The sequence below is a fragment of the Bubalus kerabau genome, chromosome 8 (assembly GCF_029407905.1).
Source record: "Bubalus kerabau isolate K-KA32 ecotype Philippines breed swamp buffalo chromosome 8, PCC_UOA_SB_1v2, whole genome shotgun sequence".
Lineage (NCBI taxonomy): Eukaryota > Metazoa > Chordata > Mammalia > Artiodactyla > Bovidae > Bubalus > Bubalus kerabau.
In genome coordinates, this window is record NC_073631.1 from 78,076,464 (window position 1) to 78,095,529 (window position 19,066).

A 19,066-nucleotide genomic window follows, 5' to 3' on the forward strand; every position below is an offset into this window, starting at 1 on the left:
AGGTGACCCTGAGCCTTGAAAGAGTCACACTGCCCACCGGGAAACAAGACCTGAGAGCCATGTCCTACCTGCAAACCCTGACCTGGCCTCTCATTGAATGTTTACACTTCCCTTCCCTCCTCCTCCCACTCCTCGCACTAAGGAAAGAGGTGGTTAATTTTTAAACTGCCCAATTCAACAAACGTTTCCTGATTTGCTGTCAGTCAGGCCCCGAGCTGGGTGCCTAGATGTAGCTTGCTGACCTCAGGTCCATTTCGGCCTGCTGCCCGTCCAGGACCGACCAGGGGGCGGGGCCAGTCCAGGTAGAGGATTTCATTTATCCACCTTCAGTAGACAGGTGGGTGCCTGTGTTTTGATATTTGGCTTTTGATCGAGTGGTAAGTAGGAAGAATTTATATATCCATCTTACCATCAACATCCACACAGCCAGGTATGGTGCACTTGTTACAATGGATGAGCCAATATCAATGCGATATTATTAACTGAAGTCCATAGTTTATGTTAGGGTTCACTCTTGGTGTTGTTCATTCTGTGGACTTGAACAAACATATAATGACATGTTTCCATCGTTACAGTATCATTAGAGTAGTTTCACTGCCCTAAAAATCCTCTGTACTCCACCTGCTCATCCCTCCTCCCCCATAACCCCAGGAAACTGCCGATCTTTTTACAGTCTCCATAGTTTTACCTTTTCCAGAACATTATATATTTGGAAGCATACAGTACATATGGCCTTCCCAGGTGGCGCTAGTGGTAAAGAACCTGCCTGCCAATGTAGAAGAATGCAAGAGACACAGGTTCCGTCTCTGGGTCAGGAAGATCCCTTGGAGGAGGAAATGGCAACCCACTCCAGTATTCTTGCCTGGAAGATCCCGTGAACTGAGGAGCCTGGTGGGCTGCAGTCCATGCGGCCGCAGAGAGTGGGACATGACTGAGCAGCTAAGCGGCAGCGTACAGTATATAGCCTTTTCAGACTGGCTTCTTTCGCTTAGTTGTGTATATTTAGGTTTCCTCCGTGTCTTTTTATGGTCTGATAGCTCATTTCTTTTTAGTGTCGAGTAACATTACATTGTCTGGATGGAGCGTGGTTTATTTATCTGTTCCTCCGGTGAAGGACATCTTTGTTGCTTCCCTGTCTTGTTTTTTATTTTTTGCACATTGTCACTGGGATCAGAAGGCAGCAAGCCCTAGTAAGTTCTGCTCTTCTTCTGGGCAATTTTGTTTCTTTTCCTGTAAGATCCCTTTCCTGTTAGACTGTCCTCACTGATCTTTTTTTGACTCATTATAATTAGTAGAAAAGTCACTTGACACATTTCATTTGCTAAAGGTATGTTCATGGCTGTGGCTGTTGTCCCACTGGAAACTGTTACTCTAAGGCCAGAGTTTGGGGAACAGCCCCATGTGTGAATTCCTATTGGATGGTTCTGGATCTGCTCTTCCGTCAACAAGCCATATGCAGCTGTGCTGCTGCTGCTAGTCACTTCAGTCGTGTCCGACTCTTTGTAACTCCACGGACTGTAGCCTGCCAGGCTCCTCTGTCCATGGGATTCTCCAGGCAAGAACACTGGAGTGGGTTGCCATGCCCTCCTCCAGGGGATCTTCCTGACCCAAGGATCGAACCTAGGTCTCCTGCATTGCAGGCAGATTCTTTACCACTGAGCCACTAGGGACGTCCATGCAGCTGTGCTAGGAGAGTGCTATTTTATATAAGCACTCTCCTAGCTTATATATAGGAGAGTGCTTATATAAAATAGCACTTATAAAAAATATTTATGTATAAAATATTATATAATATATATAATATATATTATATATATATATAAATATATATATTTTATATATATAAAATAGAAGCATGGCAGTTTCCTCCGTATGAAAAATTCATGTTTTTAAATCCCAAATAATCTGATTGTGGGGTCATGGAGCTCTCCTCCAGGGTGTAGAAAGTGGCCAGCAGGATGGAATCACTGTAAACTGGAGAAGCTCATTCCATGAACAACACTGCTATTGGAGGTTCTGGTGCCACCTTTTATTCTCACTTCTCTGTGTGTGGGCCTTACCAGACCCTGCTGGGCACTGGACAGACTGGCAGACATTACACGAGAGGAAGCAGGCTGTTGAAGCTGGTGGTGGCATGTGGCCAGGTGATACGATCACGTGGCTGTGTAGTTGACTGTCTCACTCCTTCACGACTGATTTGTTCTCTAGTGCAGCCTAAGTTTAAGCTGCTGCTGCTGCTGCGTCGCTTCAGTCGTGTCCGACTCTGTGCGACCCCATAGACGGCAGCCCACCAGGCTCCACCGTCCCTGGGATTCTCCAGGCAAGAACACTGGAGTGGGTTGCCATTTCCTTCTCCAATGCATGAAAGTGAAAAGTGAAAGTGAAGTCGCTCAGTCACGTCCGACTCTTCACGACCCCATGGACTACAGCCTACCAGGCTCTTCCGTCCATGGGATTTTCCAGGCAAGAGTACTGGAGTGGAGTGCCATTGCCTCCTCCAAAGTTTAAGCTATAAAGCTATATTTATGTAGAATTAACTAATCCTTCCTCAGAAAAGCCCAGAAGGAAATTACAATCTTATTTTGAAATAGATTTATTTTATATAAATCATGTAATATACAAATATGCTCTTCTGCTTTCTCTAAATCATCACTTTTCATTCCACATGGCATAGTGATTAAGAAGGCAGCTTCCACACATACCTAATGTGAATCTGTACTCCTCGGCTGCACATTCAGCCTTTTGGCTAGTTACCTAATGGACTGGGGTCCTCTGGGGGTGGGGAGGGCAGCAGGAGGAAGCCTGGGCCGCTGTGGGTCCTAATGTACTTTGTTATTTAGCCTAGAACATTGGGGGCACCCTTGGAGCCTACTTTTGAACCACATCCTTCTCACTCCAGCCTGGGAGCCAAACCCTTGGGTAGGGGATCCTCTGGGGTCAGTTGTCACAGATTCTTGGTTGGCAACCTCATCTGTGAGGAGAGGGGCGCCTGAGCCTGGGCATTGCTCAAGTTTCCCAGAATACCTTTTGAAATCCTGGGAGCATGTGTTTTCTGACTTCATTAGTGGCTTGGCTCCATGCTTCAGGGGAGGACTTGATGTTTGGTATATCCCAAGGTGGATCCTGGCACAGGAACGCTGTGCTGGTCGCCCCTGCCTGTAGTCGTGCCTCTTCCCCAGGACCTGACTCAGACCAGAAGGCAGTTGTAACAGGGTTTTAGTTTCGTCAGTTTTAATTGATAACACGATAACTGGAATATGTGTAAAGTGTCTCAAGGTGACTTTTGAAGAGCCGCAGTCATTTAAATGTGTATATTTGGGAAAGTTCATTCAAAAACAGCCCTTCCCTCACCATCATCTTCAGCCAGTACAATTTATAGTCCTTTATAGAGAGACCACTTGGGTGAGGGCCCCATGACAAATTAGCCATTGCCCTGTGTCCCCCACATCTGTAGGATTTGGGGGAATGGGAGGAATGATAGCAGTAATGTTTTGAAATTTTTTTTTAGCAAATTGATCCCAGTTAATTATTAGAACCGCAAAGGGGAACTTACACAACGGACGATCAAATGCAGTCAAGCAAGCTTGCTTGCTGAGGCCGGAGACGGGAGAGGACAGGTGCCTTGCCTGCAAAGCATCAGGATGCTGGTGCAGCTGGGCTCTGCTGACAGAGCAAGGGCACCCTGGACTCCTCAGGTCAAAGCAGACGTCCCCCTTTGTGAGGAGAGTAACCATGGAGTGTGTGCTCGTCCTGGGTCAGACAGCAGGGCGGGAGTCAGGCTGTGGAGTGTGCCTTGTGCAGCCTGGGACATGTCGTGGAGGAAGAGCTGTCCTGGGGCCAGGCTGCTGTGGGCATCTGTCACTCAAATGTAAACAAAAACAAGGAAGAGCACTCAGTGAATATTTCCCTCCTTTCTGGGTGTGACTGGAGTCACTGGTTCATGAGATTCTGTAATAGATGATTCTGTATTGATATTTCCCTGTAACCTGCACTCCTTTTGGGAGAATAGAAGTAGAAAATGGAAATTTCCACATGTAGCTGTCAGAACCATCTCCTAAAGCCATGAGACCCACAGGGGAAGGGGCCCTTGGACCTGGGGCTGGGTTCTGATGGCACATGGCAGCTCTGTGAGTGTCTCCTCCTACAAAAAGGAGTAAGGCAGTGTGCCCTAGATGCCCAGGTGTCCTCCGTGCATCAGTAGATGGTCCTCATGGTGCCCTCCTGCCATGCCCATGCTGTCTGTTCTGGGTCTTAGCATGTGGTCTACCAAGAGGCAGGTTCCTGGGACTTCCTTGGTGGTTTTGCGGATGAGCTCCAACTCTGGCCAGTGACACGAGCCATCCAGTAGAGCAGGTTCAAGCCAGCTCTTGTTCTCCGAGATCCTCTCTCTGCTGCTTTTCTGTCTGTTGTGTCCTAAGCACTAGGTTCAGGCTGGGAGAGGTGACAGAACCCTGCATGACTTCATTGTCCCTTATCCCCTGTGTGTGGGCCTCAGGGATCTCTGCAGGTCCCATGCTCAGGGTGCTGGCTTTGGGCCTGTTCCCCCCATATCTGGGCACCCTGTGCCTTGTGGCAGCTCCCCCACCCCCACCCCCACTGCAGGCCACCTCCTAGCATGTGTGTCTATGGACCGCACCTTGAGGCTGAGGGCCTCCGAGAACAGAGGGCCAGCACTGAGGTCACAACCCAAAATGTGGCTCACCCAGCCCTGGTGATGACCAGAGTGTGTCTGTGGGTATTTCACGGGGGTCTGTGTTGGCATCTTCAGGCCTCTTGTCCAGAATTCCTTATAGTCGTACACAGAGAAGGACGTTTCTAATCAAGTTGCTGGTTTTACATTTGTGTAGCTACTTCTAGAGGATAGGTGTCATATTTTAAAAATCCATTTCTCCTTTTTTAGCAACAGGATAGAAATAATCAACTAAGCATTTGAGTCCCCGCCTTCACATTTTAATCTGTAAAATTAAACTCCAGTTGCACTCTGTGCTTTGTTTTTTCTTTCTCTAGGAAAGCTATTTATTTTGAGCCAGGATTCAGGAAATGCCTGCCTCCCATCTTCCTTCAAGCACAGAAATAGCTCCTGGGATGCCCTCTGGTCACCTCTGGGTACAGCTGGCACCGTTCATTTTTGTGTGTTTCTAGGTGTTTTGACTCTGGCCTTCTCATGTGTCCTGTGTATCTCTGCACCTTTCAACTCCTTAGTCCCCCAGGAACTTCCAGAGGCAGCCGGCCTCCCTTCTGTCCTAGCAGAGCTGGGCACTGGGCTCTGGGCTGTTGGCCTCCCCTTCCCCTGCATAGACCGTCATTAGAATAAACTCATAAGAGCTTCTTTTTGGAGAATGGGAGGTAGACTGTGTGAGTGGCTCCCGCAGGCTATGAAGTCAGAGATTCTGTCCTTGTAGAGGTTTTCTTCTTTACTTTTAATAAGTGTTTTTTTGGGGAGTTTCCCGGCTGTAGGAGGCCCTCTGGAATCTTAGTGGTGCCCAACAAGGGTCGAAGCCTATTGTGGCAGAGGAGGCTACTGGAAGGAATTCGTGAGCATTTGGGGGAAGAACTGGCAGATAGGATTGGTGTCCTGGCCAGATGGGGACAGGGTTGCTGACAGTTCTTAGGCTTTCCTTTTGGGATTCTGGGTGGAGAGTGATACCATTGGTAGGATTTTGCAAATGTGGATGGAGGTTTAGCTTCATCAGGGTGAACTCCTGTGGGTTTAGTGGCACATGTTTATGTGGACATTCAGAATGAGCTAGCTGGCCCTGTGCAGCCTAATGCTAAAGTTTTAAGTTTTTCTTCTGAGATTTGATGATAAGTTATGATCTATTAAAATTTGTCATTTTTTTCTCCCTTATCAGTCCTTCCCTGGATCAAAGGACAGTTGGCAAAAACCAGGTTATTCATTGTACTATTCTTAGATACTTCTGACAAAATATTTTTTGAGAAATTTCCTTGGTATTCCCCTTTTGTGGCATGTACCATTTCCGTCCTTAAAAACTGTTGCTTCTGTAGGTGCCTTTTCTTCCTTTCCTCTTTGTAACAAGGAGAGTGTTACAAAGTCATGGGGGTGGTGTCATAGCATTTCTAAGCTCTTCTCAAAAAAAAAGCAAAAGCACACACAGTATTTGTCCTGAATTTTTGGTGCAGCTCCTGACTCTGTTTCTCCTGGCTCCACCTAGCTTGTACAACAAAGTGTTGTTATTTAGGCTGTTCTGGTTGAGATGCTTAAGCCTCAGGGAAGGGTCCTTTTTCCTGTGTTGCTGTCTGCAAAGACCTCCCAGCCTTGCAGGTGTCCTTGTAGAATGAGAGAGAAGGAAAGAGCTTGGTGCCTCTTGCAGGGGAGAGGGGAGGGGAGGGGAGGGGAGGGAGGGGCTAAGTTGGGGAAGAAGGGAGGGAGAGGGACTTGCTGGGAGCGAAAGGGGAGGGGAGGGGCTTTTGGAAGGGGAGGGGCTTTCTGGCAGAGAGGGGAGGGGCTTGCTGGGGGAGAGGGAGAGGCTTAGTGGGAAGAGAGGGAAGGAGAAGTCTTGGTGAACAGGGGGTCAGGGAGGTGCCCTCCTTTTCCTCCACCTTGAATGCGATGACAGAGGCAGTCTTGCTGCTGCAGCTGCATCCTGAGGAAATGCCGTCTGACCATTGCTGTGGGATGTCTGTGTCGGGAGAGACAGAATCCTCCCAGCCCAACAGGATGGTCCTCTTGCAGGGACGGGAGTTTCCATCACAATCTGATAGTGTGTATCTTGACAGCCTTTCCTGATATCTCTAAGTTCACATCCCTCTTGTAAGGTGATAGTATCCATTTCATAGTCGAGGAAGACTGAGTTCAGATAGCAGGAGGCCACCTGAGTCCCTCAGGCCAATTAGGAGAGAGCAGGGGCCATTTTAGGAACTGAATGTCAGTCTCTGAAGCAGAGTCCTAAGCTTTTTCTGTTCTTCCATAGCCGACTCTGTGGCACTTGAAACTAAGATATATATTTTAAAATAAACTTTTGTGTAACACTGAAGCATGCATTCAGAAAGGTCACTGATCATAAATGTCCAGCTTGATGTGTTTTGATGGTGGGTGCATCTGTGTGGTCACATCACAGGTGGGGAGTTGGTGTGTGCTCGGCGCTTTGCAGTCCTTCGTGCCACTGGGGCCCTCCGCTTGCTTGCACGCAGCTTGAGGTCTCTGGCCTTTGCACCTGAAGCAGTGGACTCACAGAGTACACACTCTCCCCCCATCTTCCTCGTTCTACCACTGACATCTGAGCCCCCCTCTGTCACCTTGCGGTGCGCCCAGTGTTTTTAAAGTGCCTTGCCTGTTGGGTCACAGTGCGGGCGGGGAGGGGGTGGTGTTCTCCCATGCGTGGGCTTCTTGCAAGAAATTATTGGAAAAATAAAAATAGTTTTTAGAAGACTTATCTAAGGGAAACTATAGTGAAATGATCCCAGTGATTTTCCTTCTGTCTTCCACCACCACCCCCCCTACCCCCGCCTGCATCCAGGGGCTGTGGGGGGACAGGCGGGACCAATAGGGCTTAATTGCATTTGTAGGGCGGTGTGTTCTCATGCGGATTAGACAGGCTAAATTGGGCTTTAACTCTCAGTGGGAGAACAGTTTCCTGAGGAATGTGAACCTAATTAGGGATTCCAGGGTCATGCCTGATAAAGTTAAGGAAAAGTGCTTGAAGGAGGCATATAAGTTAATAAAGCCTTGAAGATTGGCATTTTGGGAGCCATCCCTTTGCATGGAGTCTGTAATTCTTTGGAGGTTTGTGTTGGACCCCTCACTGGAGTTCCCCCGCCCCAGAGGAGCATTTTTACAGACCACCTTCCCAAATCTGCCTGGATGACGTTGTGAGAATGGCCTTCATTCCCCATTGGCCCTCTTAGGCCTTTGATGGTGGATGCTATGGACTGAATGTGGCCCCAAATGCATAGGTAGTTACCTCAACCCCCAGGACTTTAGAATGTGAATGGACTTGGAAATGGGGTCTTTTAAGAGGTTTTATTGTTTTCCTTCAGTCCCTCAGTCCTGTCTGACTCTTCGTGACCCCATAGACTGGAGTACACCACGCTTCCCTGTCCTTCACTGTCTCCTGGAGTTTGCTCAAACTCATATCCATTAAGTTGATCATGCCATCCAACCATCTCATCCTCTGTCCCTTCTCATGCCCTCAATTTTCCCCAGCATTAGGGTCTTTTCCAATGAGTCGGTTCTTCACATCAGGTGGCCAAAGTATCTGAGCTTCAGTTTCAGCATTAGTCCTTCCTATGAATATTCAGGACTGATCTCCTTTAGGATTGACTGGTTTGCTCTCCTTGCTGTCCAAGGGACTCTCAAGAGTCTTCTCCAGCACCCCATTTCAAAAGCATCAGTTCTTTAATGCTCTGCCTTCTTTATAGTCCAACTCTCACATCCGTACATGACTGCTGGAAAAACCATAGCTTTGACTAGATGGACATTGGTCAGCAAAGTAATTGTCTCTGCTTTTTAATATGCTGTCTAGGTTTAAAGAGGTGGTGAAGGTATAATGGGATCCTATGGGTGGCCCTGTCCTTATACACCTGGTGTCCTTACAAGAGGAAATCACACAGAGGGAAGACAAAGTGAGGAGCGAAAGTAGCTTCTGCACGCCAGTGAGAGATGGCTCAGGAGATATCGACCTGCTGGCACATCGGTCTCTGACCCCCAGTCTCTGGGACTGTGATGATACATTTCTGTTGTGGTATATTCAGGCTGTGGTGTTAGTTATGGCATCCTGAGCCCACTAAGACAGCAGACATGCTCCCTCCCGGACTGTGAGCTCTGGGGGAGGGCAGCTTTCCTCTTCTCATCATTCTACCCCCTAGTTATAATAAATGGTAGTAATGGAAATAGAGATAATTGGACTTTTATCTTTTCTCAGTCATCTGTAATGGGCACAGGAAACATCTTGCTACTTTATCGATCAGTAACGTGAAATGAAAGAAGTAGAAGCTGTGCAGTCATACAAAATAAAGATGATAATGAAGTTTCTGCTCCTCCTCCCACGGGACTGCTGCCCTGTGCAGAGACAAGGGAGGTGTCACCCCCACCCCATCACTGTGAAGTCCCCTCAGCCAGTGATCCACCGTTCCTGTAAAGTTGCCTTGGCCAGTGTATCCACCGTTACTGTAAAGTCTCCTTGGCCAGTGTATCCACCGTTACTGTGAAGTCCCCTCAGCCAGTGATCCACCACCCCATCACTGTGAAGTCCCCTCAGCCAGTGATCCACCGTTCCTGTAAAGTCTCCTTGGCCAGTGTATCCACCATTACTGTAAAGTTGCCTCGGCCAGTGCATCCATATCCGTTTCTCCAGCTCCTGGTCTGGAGTGCAAGGGGGAGAAGGTGGCCTGTGACTTAACAGGCTGACGTGGAAAAGAAATTGCTTCAATCTTGATCTCATTGTGAATTTCCTTTGCAAAATCTTTATCTTTGCAAAGATAAAACAGGTAAACTTTACTCCAGATTTTGCACAGCCTGGGTTGGAATTCAAAGAACTGTGCTAAAGTAATTTTATTTAACGATGCAATGTGTGCCTAGAGTGAGGCCTTTGTACTTGGTGTAGCTCAGCAGACTGGCTTCAGTCCCGCCTGCGAGCCAATCGGTTCACCCTGTTTGCTCGTGTTGCACTTCTGTGTTGGAGAATGGGTCTATTTCTGCACAAGTGTTCAGTTTCTGAATGCATTTTGGTCATTGTTGGCTGCTGCTGTTGAACTGATCTGTGTTTCCAAGATCCTGGCGTGGGTTGGATCTGCTCAGGCCGGCTTGATGCCAACCTGGAGGGATTCATCTGTGGGCAGAATTATCTGGGAAACAAGTGGGAATAAATGGCAGGAGGAGAGACCAGGCTGGAGACTTTGGTGGTGGCATCTGGAAACATGGTATGTGCCACATGCTCTAGGGCGCGTGTGTTTGTGAGCTTCTGGGGAGCTCGCTCACGGGACTCAGCACAGTGGGATTCTCAATGGTTCTGGAGGCTAAACTCTTCTCCACGCACACAGTGATGTACAGAGCATCAGTGATGCTTTTGGAGAAGCTGGTGAGAAAAATGTCACTCTTTCTGTGGCTTTGTCCAAAGTAAAATTTAAGAAGAAACAATGACAACAGAGCTGAACTCATTGTTTCGTGGTACCCCTGAGGAGGAAAACATGTAAGAAGGAAATCTCTGTGAGGTACATGGAGACCTGAAGTGTGGTCTCTCTCCAGGATTCATCTCCAGACATGAGCAGAGGTGCCTGTGGACTGTCAGAGGCGGCCTTATGCCTCCAGAGAAAGTGCCTTGCCGCAGACCTGGGCTCGGCCCTGGGGTGTCCACTGAGTACCATGGTTCTTCAGGGTGGTGAAGTGCTGGGCTGGGCTTTTGTAGTGTGTACACACATGCACATGCACACACTCAGACACATAGTTGCATAGGAACACACACACAATGCTCACCCACATTCTCATCCTTACACACTCATTCACAGACACTCTTGTGTTCTCACACTCACTTCTTTACACCCTCGCTTTCACACACTCCGCACACTCTTACAGCCCTCCTCTACCCTCCCTCACCCTCGTGTACTCACCTGCACTCCCACTTCCTGCTGCACAGTCACTTTGGGTGCAAGGGCCCCGTGTCCCGCCTCTGTCCTGCTCACCTGCCCACCCGCTGGCTTTGGGACAGGGTGCTGATACCAGCAGGCAGCCGGCGCCACGTCGCCAGGTGTGCCGGGTGCAGCCCTGTTTGTTTGTGGTTGCCCTTGGTAACAGTGACCCGGCCCCACACAGAGCGGCGACAGGCCATAAAGTCCGGTCTCTGGGGCCTCTCTGGGGCTTCCTTAGTCACTAGTGGGCGCTGGCTCAGCCTGTCCCTCCCACATCATGTGTCACCTGCACTCCCAGGCTCCTCCTGGTGAGAAAGGGGAGCTGTTTCTATTAGGAGAGGAATGTGGAGTTTGGCCCCCGTGGCCACCAAATTAGAAGATTGTGCCTGTGTGGCCCGGCCTCCTTGGGACTCAGTGCTCCGGGCACCGACAGGACGCTCACCAGCTGCCGGGGTTGTGCAGGCCGGTGAGGGCTGGGGAGGACCTGCAGGTGCCCCGGCCCTGCTGTGATTGAGCCACCGGCACCCCCGTGAGGTTGCCCTGCTGGAGGTGACGCAACCCCGTTTTCGTCTGCTGCCACTGGTTCAGACCACCTCACACAGCAGGCGAGGGGCTCAGTGAGGGGGGCGCTGCCCAGTCCCTCTGAACGTGGGGGCCATGCACTCCGGGAGCTGTGGGCCTGCTCAGTTTTCAGCTCCTTCTGTGAGCTGGAACTGGCCCTGCAGAGGCCAAACGCTAAGGCAGCACCGGCTCCTTCCTGCTGAGGATGGCCAAGGCCACCTGCAAATGACCGAGCACTTTGGCATTTCCTGTTGTCAAATGAAAATAGCAGAAGACCCCAACGGCATGGTGAGGCCTGTGGTCAGAGGAGATGGAGAGAGAAAGAAGGTGAGCCTGTCCACCACCATCACCGACCCGACCTGAACCCAGGATGGCCGCCCTCGGCACGGTTCCCTGGTGTCTTCATCCTGAGGGGGGAGGCAGGCAGAGCCTGCAGCCATGGGGGCTCCAGTGCTGGATGTGGCCCCTCAGAGAAGCCCTGGTTTCTGTCTCTGGTCAGGCTGTAGGCTGCTCGTGTCCCTGATGCGGAGCAGGGCGGTCCATGTGAGAAGATGCTGTGTCCTCACCGTTGATTGCTTCATGGTTCTGCCAGACTGTGGTCAGCTGCGTCCCTCTTTCTTATTCTAAGGAAATGTATGAGATTTCCATGTGGTTTGCATCCTGGGATTTGGTTTGAGCCACACTGAAGGGACGTGTGTCAGTGTGTCCATGTGATGAAGGTCTTTACTACAGTAGGTGTTTGCAGTTCTTGATGTAAACATTAGTTTTCTCTGTATGGAAAGGTTGCCTTCCTCCCAGACCATCCTCTTTTCTCTCAGTTGGTACTTCTTGTGCATTTTTGTTTGCAAATTCATTCTGACTCCAGGTCCTTCTGCAGACATGTGCGGTCTGCATTTCACAGCAGTGTGTGTTAAAACAGATAGTAGAGCTGGTAATCAATTCCCTGGACCAGAGGCTCTTTTCTGGCGGGAATACAGAGCTGTCGCTTGACATTTGCTCCCCTGAACTGAGGGGCTTGCTCCCCTGAAGTGGGGAGCCCCATGCTCACTTTCTAATGAAGAATACAGTTTATGCAGTTTGTGTTAGTTGGTGTCTCCTCCCTGAGGACTTGTCTTTTTAAACTGTTGTTTTCTGTGAAGGACAGTGAGTGCTTGACAAGAGAAGGTACTTAGTATAAATAAGACAGGGGTGTTGATTGCATAGCTCCTAAGAGTTGTCAGCCTTCAATGGGGCTTATTGTGATGGCCCTGAGAAGTGGGATTTGGGGAGCCCCACTGCACGGAGCCCTCTTTCGTTTTCTGGAAGACACCCTGGGTCCAGGCCAGGTGGTGGGTGTCATTGCATTTCACGTGGCTGTAGGGGATGTGGGAGATACAGGACATGCTTGACTTCTGGATGGTCCTCCTAGTGATTGCTGTTTTTAAAACTCGAACTTCTGATATTACACAGGGCTTTTGCTTTTGTTCTCTTAACAAACACATCTTCTAGATAATTACTGGACTTTATTTTTCAGGCCAGTATTAGACTTACAGAAAAATTAGACAAGTAGTATAGAGAGTTAACCTGTGCCCACTTCTCTCCCTAATTTCCCCTAGGATTAATGCCTTGCATTAGTGTGGTACACTTGTTATATTTGATGAGACAGTACCGATACATTATTAACCCTAGTGGCTTCCCTGGTGGCTCAGATGGTAAAGACTCTGACTGCAACGTGGGAGACCTGGATTTGATCCCTGTGTCAGAAAGATTCCCTGGAGAAGGGAATGGCAACCCACTCCAGTATTCTTGCTTGGATAATTCTATGGACAGAGGAATCTGGCAGGCTACAGTTCATGGGGTCACAAGAGTCAGACACGACTGAGCGACTAACACTATCACTATTAACTATATAGTTTATAATTTACATGGTGTTATACATTCTAGGATTTGAACAAATGTATAATGACGTGTATGTGCGGCTTCCCAGGTGGTGATAAAAAACCTGCCTGCCAGTGCAGGAGATAGATATGGGTTTGATCCCTGGGTTTGGAAGATCCCCTGGAGGAGGGCATGGCAACCCACTTCAGTATGCCTGGAGAATCCCATGGACAGAGGATCCTGGCAGGCTACAGTCCATGGGGTTGCAAAGAGTCGGACTTGACTGAAGCAATGTAGCGCGCATGCCACATAATGATATTTATTCACCACTACAGTAGCACAAAGAACAGTTTTCCTGCCCTAAAGCTCCACCTTCGCATTTGTCCCCTAGTCCCTGGCATCCACTGATCTTTTTACTGTCCCCATAGTTTGCTTTTTCCAGAATGTCACAAAGTTGGAATCATACGGTACGCAGCCTTTTCAGATTGCCTTCTTTCATTTAGTAAATAAGTATTTAAGGTTCTTGCATATCTTTTCATGGCTTGACAGCTCATTTCATCAGCTGAATTGGTATTCCACTGCATGAAATATGGGTAGTGCTTTGTCAAAGGCAGGAGCTCTGATTGCTTGCACATTTCTCACCAGTGTGCTAGGCATTTAGTGAAGGACCAGGGCACGAGCCTGCGCCAAGTGAGATCTGTACACAGGATAAAATTAATCACTGTGTTCCATGACCACGCGGCTCCTTGTCTGACCGCCAGCACATCTATCCTATAAGCATCTGTGCGTGTGTTCCCAAACATTGTTCGTGCTTCCCTGGGATTCTCAGTGTGGAGTGAAGCAACCCTCAGCTCAGTGATTCTGTACCGGGAGGGGGGCTGCTAAGTGTATGGGGAGAGGGGCTGCCAGGTAGAGAGGAAGAAGAGGGGGTGCCAGGAGAGAGGACCCCTGTTCCAGACGAGAGCATGAGTCAGAACCCTGGTGGAGTAATAATGTGTCCCAGACAAATGAATGACTGTGTATCATGTTCCTTGAGGAACTTTGTAAGATAAGCAAGAGAACTATAAATAGTTGCCATGGCAAGAACCAAGGGTGCACGGCTGCCCACTCCAGCCCACAAGGACAATTAGTCAGATCTCTGGAATTTCTGCTGCCATTACACATTTTTAGAAAACTCTTTGAGGATTGAGCCACGAGGGGTCTGGGGGAAAGAAAGTCAGGAGGAGCTGAGTCCGGCTTGCAGGTGCTAGAATCCTGGCCATTCAGAACTGCAGGAAGCAAGTCTGATTTCTCACTTGCTGACAGCCCTTTCTGCTCAGGGAGGGCTCCGTGTTCCTGAGAGGAGAAGCTGCCCTGTGTCAGCCCCCGTTCTGAGCACCACAAGCTCTTACTGCCTCCAGTTCTCTGATGAGGAAACCAAAGCCCAGAGTGGTTGGAGCCCAAGGTCCCATGGCCAGAAGTGGTGGAGCAGAAGACCCCACCCCCCACAGACAGACTTGAGAGCTGGGGTATTTATCCCACTGGGTCTGTCGTCATGGGCGCCCGTAGCTGTGTTTCTTCTGACCTCTTTGCTACTGTGGCCTCATCACATTGGTCTGTGTGTCTTTCTTAACGTGCTCACATCTGCGGGGGTGGAGTCAGAGGGACTCCTTTCCCACTGTCTCACGTAGTAAACTCCAGCATAGAGTGAAATGTCCACATTTAGACTCTGATTTTAGTTCCACCTGTGGAAATAGTTCTAGAAAAGGCATTCTGTTTTATAGAGTATGCAGGCTCTGAGTGTGTTTGTGAGATGCTGGGGCAGCTGGAAGACCCCCAGGCAGACCTCCCTCCTCTCCCTCTCCTGGCCCTGCTCCCTGTGCTCCCAGGTGAGAAATGCTTTGCACTAGCTCAGAAGTTCCTGGCCTGGGAGTCCCCTGCTGCTGCTGCTAAGTCGCTTCAGTCGTGTCCGACTCTGTGCGACCCCAGAGACAGCAGCCCACCAGGCTCCCCCTATCCCTGGGATTCTCCAGGCAAGAACACTGGAGTGGGTTGCCATTTCCTTCTCCAATACATGAAAGTGAAAAGTAAAAGTGAAGTCGCTCAGTCATGTCCGACTCCTAGCGACCCTATGGACTGCATGCAGCCTACCAGTCTCCTCTGTCCATGGGATTTTCCAGGCAAGAGTACTGGAGTGAAGTGCCATTGCCTTCTCCATGGGAGTCCCCTAGGCCTTCCAAATTAAACATGAAGGTCCTGTATTTATGAGCAGTGGGCATTTCTCTTGAGGAGAGAGGTCCATGGTTTTAATGACATTCTCTGAAAAGGATTAGGACTTTATGAAAGTGAACAAAAATCTGGACTCTGTAAACTCTAAGTTTTTCTTGTCTTGAGATCCTGAAGCTGTGACCGTGAATGTGGTCAGAGGTGTTTTCAGGCTTGGGAGCCTCACCTGATTGTGATGCCGAGTTTCTTCTTGAGAGCACCCACCGTTTATCATGTTTCTTCTCCCTTTAGGTGGTGAGTCCCCACTGTGTGCAGGTCCACCTGGAACAGGTAAGTCATTGGCATTTCCTTGAGACTCTTCCTGCTGTGCCCTCTTTGTGGAGTCTTCTGCCAGGATCCTGTCCCTCTGCGCTGTGGCTTTTGTTCACAGAGCTCTCTGTGGACCCTGGACCACCTTGCACTAGCTGTTTGCATACTTGCCTAAAGATGGGTGAAGCATGCACTCCTTTGTAAGAACTACCTTTCTGATCAGTTAGTTACTTCAGGAATTCATTTCCCTGAGCCCAAGTTTCCCCTGCTGTAACACAGAGATGCTGCTTGTGCATTTTCTTAGTAATAACGATGTGGCTAGAGCACTTGTGTCTCAGGTGTCTGTGCAGAGAGCACAGTGTGTTGGCTTTGGAACAGGAAGCTCTGACCATCTTTCTATCAGATTGGAGGTAAACAGTGATAACACTTTCACTTTGGCAAATCTTTATCGTTGTCTGCTTTCTAAATGGAAATGTTCTTTGAATGTTACTGTGCCTCTGGGTGTTTTCTTTTGCCGCCTCCCACCTCCTTACTGCCCCCGCCCCGTGCCCTTCGTTGTGAGGCAGGGTTGGGGGGTGGGGACGGGGAAGGTCAGCCTTTTGTTAATAACTTATTAGCGGCTTATAGGACTCCTGGCTCAGTGCACTTCCAGGACAACCCTCTTCTCTTATTGCAAATTGGGAGTGTGCACCTTTCCCAGCCTCACCTGTGAGGAGAGGAAATGGGTGTTCTCTGGTGCCTCCTCCAGGGCACCATGGAGTCTGGACGTGGCACCATGCCCTCAATCCCGGTTTTGCCATATACAGATTCCAAAGTCCTGCTGTGGGTTTTGCCCACCTTCCTGCTTCCGGGGCCTCTGTTGGCTGAGAGCCCAGTGGCTTCTAGAGCCAGAGCTGGTTTTTCCCTAGAGCAGCAGTAGACACCCTCCAAAGGGCTCAGCCCTATGTTCTGCATGTGACTTTCTCTCCTAAAACTCAGAAAGTGCTGTGTCCCTCCAGGCTGCTGGAGAAATAAATAAATGGTAGGAAAGAGGTAGGCAGGCCAGCCTGGCCTGTGCGCTCCATCTGCCCGTGCTGGGCTGCTGCTGCTGCTAAGTCGCTTCAGTCGTGTCCGACTCTGTGTGACCCCATAGACGGCAGCCCACCAGGCTCTGCCGTCCCTGGGATTCTCCAGGCAAGAACACTGGAGTGGGTTGCCATTTCCTTCTCCAATGCATGAAAGTGAAAGTGAAGTCGCTCAGTCGTGTCCGACCCTCAGCAACCCCATGGACTGCAGCCTTCCAGGCTCCTCCGTCCATGGGATTTTCCATGGGCAGGGTGGTGTAAATGCACCAGCTTTGTCTGGTGGAGATTTAGTGAAGGGCTTTCAGGTACACGGTGTCACTTCTCAGGGCAAAAAGCACAAAAGCAACTTTTTCTCTCCTGGCCCTGCATCAGTCAAGAACCTTTTAGCACCATGACTTGGCATTTTGGATTGGCAAAGATGGACCTCCAGATTGCAGCAGCTGTCCCCATGTCACCTTGGGAACCAGAGGGCTGTGTGGGTCCTCACCAGGCCACTGAGACCCTGGTTCTGTTTTTCCCTTTCTTATAGTGATTGAGTACCTGCTCTGTCTTAGACATGTTTGCCCAGAGGTCACCTTGGCTCACTCACCTGAGACACGAAGAACCTGAGCAAAGTTAAATAGCTTTCCAAAGCCACAGACATTGAGAGGCCTTCACCTCTGATCTTGGCTTCTTTTGCTGGCACCTGACAGTGAGAGGTGAGACAGGTTCATTGGCATAAACAGAGTTTAAAATCAAGGATATACCGCATTTTAAAATCAAGGATAACTGTGCAGGGAAAAACTCATATTTTGTCAGTGGAGCTCAAGAGGAAATTAGTGGTAATTTAGTGCCACTGGGGTTCAGACCCAGCTTGGTATTTCATTCTCAGAACATCTCTATCTGGTGGACATTGTGGGTGAGTACCTTCCCCAAGGTGGCATTGCTCACCTGTGGGAAAATGGTCAGCAGAAATGTGGATCTCAGGTGTCCAGTGGCCAGGCCATCCCACCTCTCATCCCAGTGCTGCTTAAACTTACACAGGGTCCCCCTATCCTTCCACCTTCATCCTCTTGGGTTATCAGTGGTTGTGGGGACTCATCATCAGCCTTTTAGGTTTGGGAGAGGGAGCTTTGTCCTTATTCACCTGAAGCTGTGATGGTGGTCAGCTCTAGGGTGTGAATGCCCCTTCCCACCCATCTGTGCCCGGCTCTCTGACCACTTTTGTGCCTGGGACCCTTCACCTGGCAATCACCTGCTATGCAGATGTCACCTGAGAGCAGGGAGTCCTTCTGGGCAGAGGAGGAATAGCTCCATCTCAGCTCTCTTTAACTCCGAGCCACCAGGTCTGCCTGAGTTCCTGGGGCCACAGAAGCCTGGGGCATCTTTCCTTGAACACATTTGGGCATAATTCACTGTCCTCACTAGAGAGGAGAGGTCAGTGATGGGCTGTACCAGCAGGATGTGACAGCCTCCCATGACTGCTGCAGGGGGCCCTGCACTTGAAGTTATGCTGTGTGAGAGTCTTTGCCGGACTAGGCACCTCTGTGACTGCCTGGGGTGTTTGGAACAGGGATTCAGGGATCCTTCATGTATTTGTCGCACTCTGAACCCTTGGCTATTTGCGTTGATGCTCATTTTTCTAGGGTTTTTTGTTTTTTTTTTTTCTGGTTGTAGATCTTTAGTTTATTGTGATGGTTTAAAAGGTACGTGTGAAGTTTGGCTAAAAATGGCAGGCAGTGGGGCTGAGAAAAAGATCTGGGAGGCAAACCTCCTTTTGTAAATGTCAACTTAGCTGGTGAAACCATGCAGACAGGCTCCAAGTTTCTTGGAAGCCAGTGTAAAAAGGAAACCACGTTATCGGCACGTGCCTTATCAGCAAGGAGGGGAAAAGGCAAATCAGTGGAGAAAGTGCCATGTGGAAAATTGTGCAGGGTGTTAACTGTGTGTGGGACAGGTGCCGAACCCCGCTGCCCAGAAATGCTCCCCCCTCATCCCAGATCCAGATGAATTACTGTTTTAGAGGAATATCAGATACAAGCTTTGAAGTGCATCTTGTTAAATCCTTAGGCACTCTTGTGGCTGTGGCGGTGGGCATGGCGTTTAGAATAGAAAAGGATAACGGCTACTTCACTGTCTGTTTGGGTCACACTTGTGGACTTCCGTGGCATGTGTTCTGCTGGGTTGTACAGTGGATGCGTCACTGTTTCTCTAGGTGACCATGATCATTAGTGATGGGAGAGGTAGCCAGGCTCTTCAAAACTGAGTCACTTGTGTGCTCTAGCTGTTTCTGTAGATATACATGCATGTTCACAGGCACATCCAGCACAGAGTATAGCAGTGATTCCAAGCGTGGGCTGGAGTCAGCTCAGGGTCCCCCCCAGGCTGTGACAATAGAGAGCTGCGTGACCTTGAACTGAGCCCTCTTACTTCTGGGATCTGCTTTCCTCTTCCATAAAGTGGGGATGCTACCACCTTCCTCGCGGGTCATTGTAAGGATGATGGGG

General features: G+C 49.4%; 1 protein-coding gene across 5 annotated transcripts in view; it reads left to right on the forward strand.

Annotated features, from left to right (window-relative positions):
* TNS3 (tensin 3) overlaps positions 1-19,066 on the forward strand; it is a 223,066-nt gene that overhangs the window by 61,094 nt on the left and 142,906 nt on the right. For 3 of the 5 annotated variants that reach the window (XM_055590657.1, XM_055590655.1, XM_055590660.1), the window contains exon 4: positions 15,499-15,537. The exons of the other annotated variants lie outside the window; for them this stretch is intronic. Coding sequence is in view for 1 of the 3 variants with exons in the window: in XM_055590660.1 (XP_055446635.1) it covers positions 15,499-15,537 (39 nt within the window). In the remaining 2 variants the exon portion in view is untranslated. The remainder of the gene's footprint in view (positions 1-15,498; positions 15,538-19,066) is intronic. 5 annotated transcript variants of the gene reach the window in all.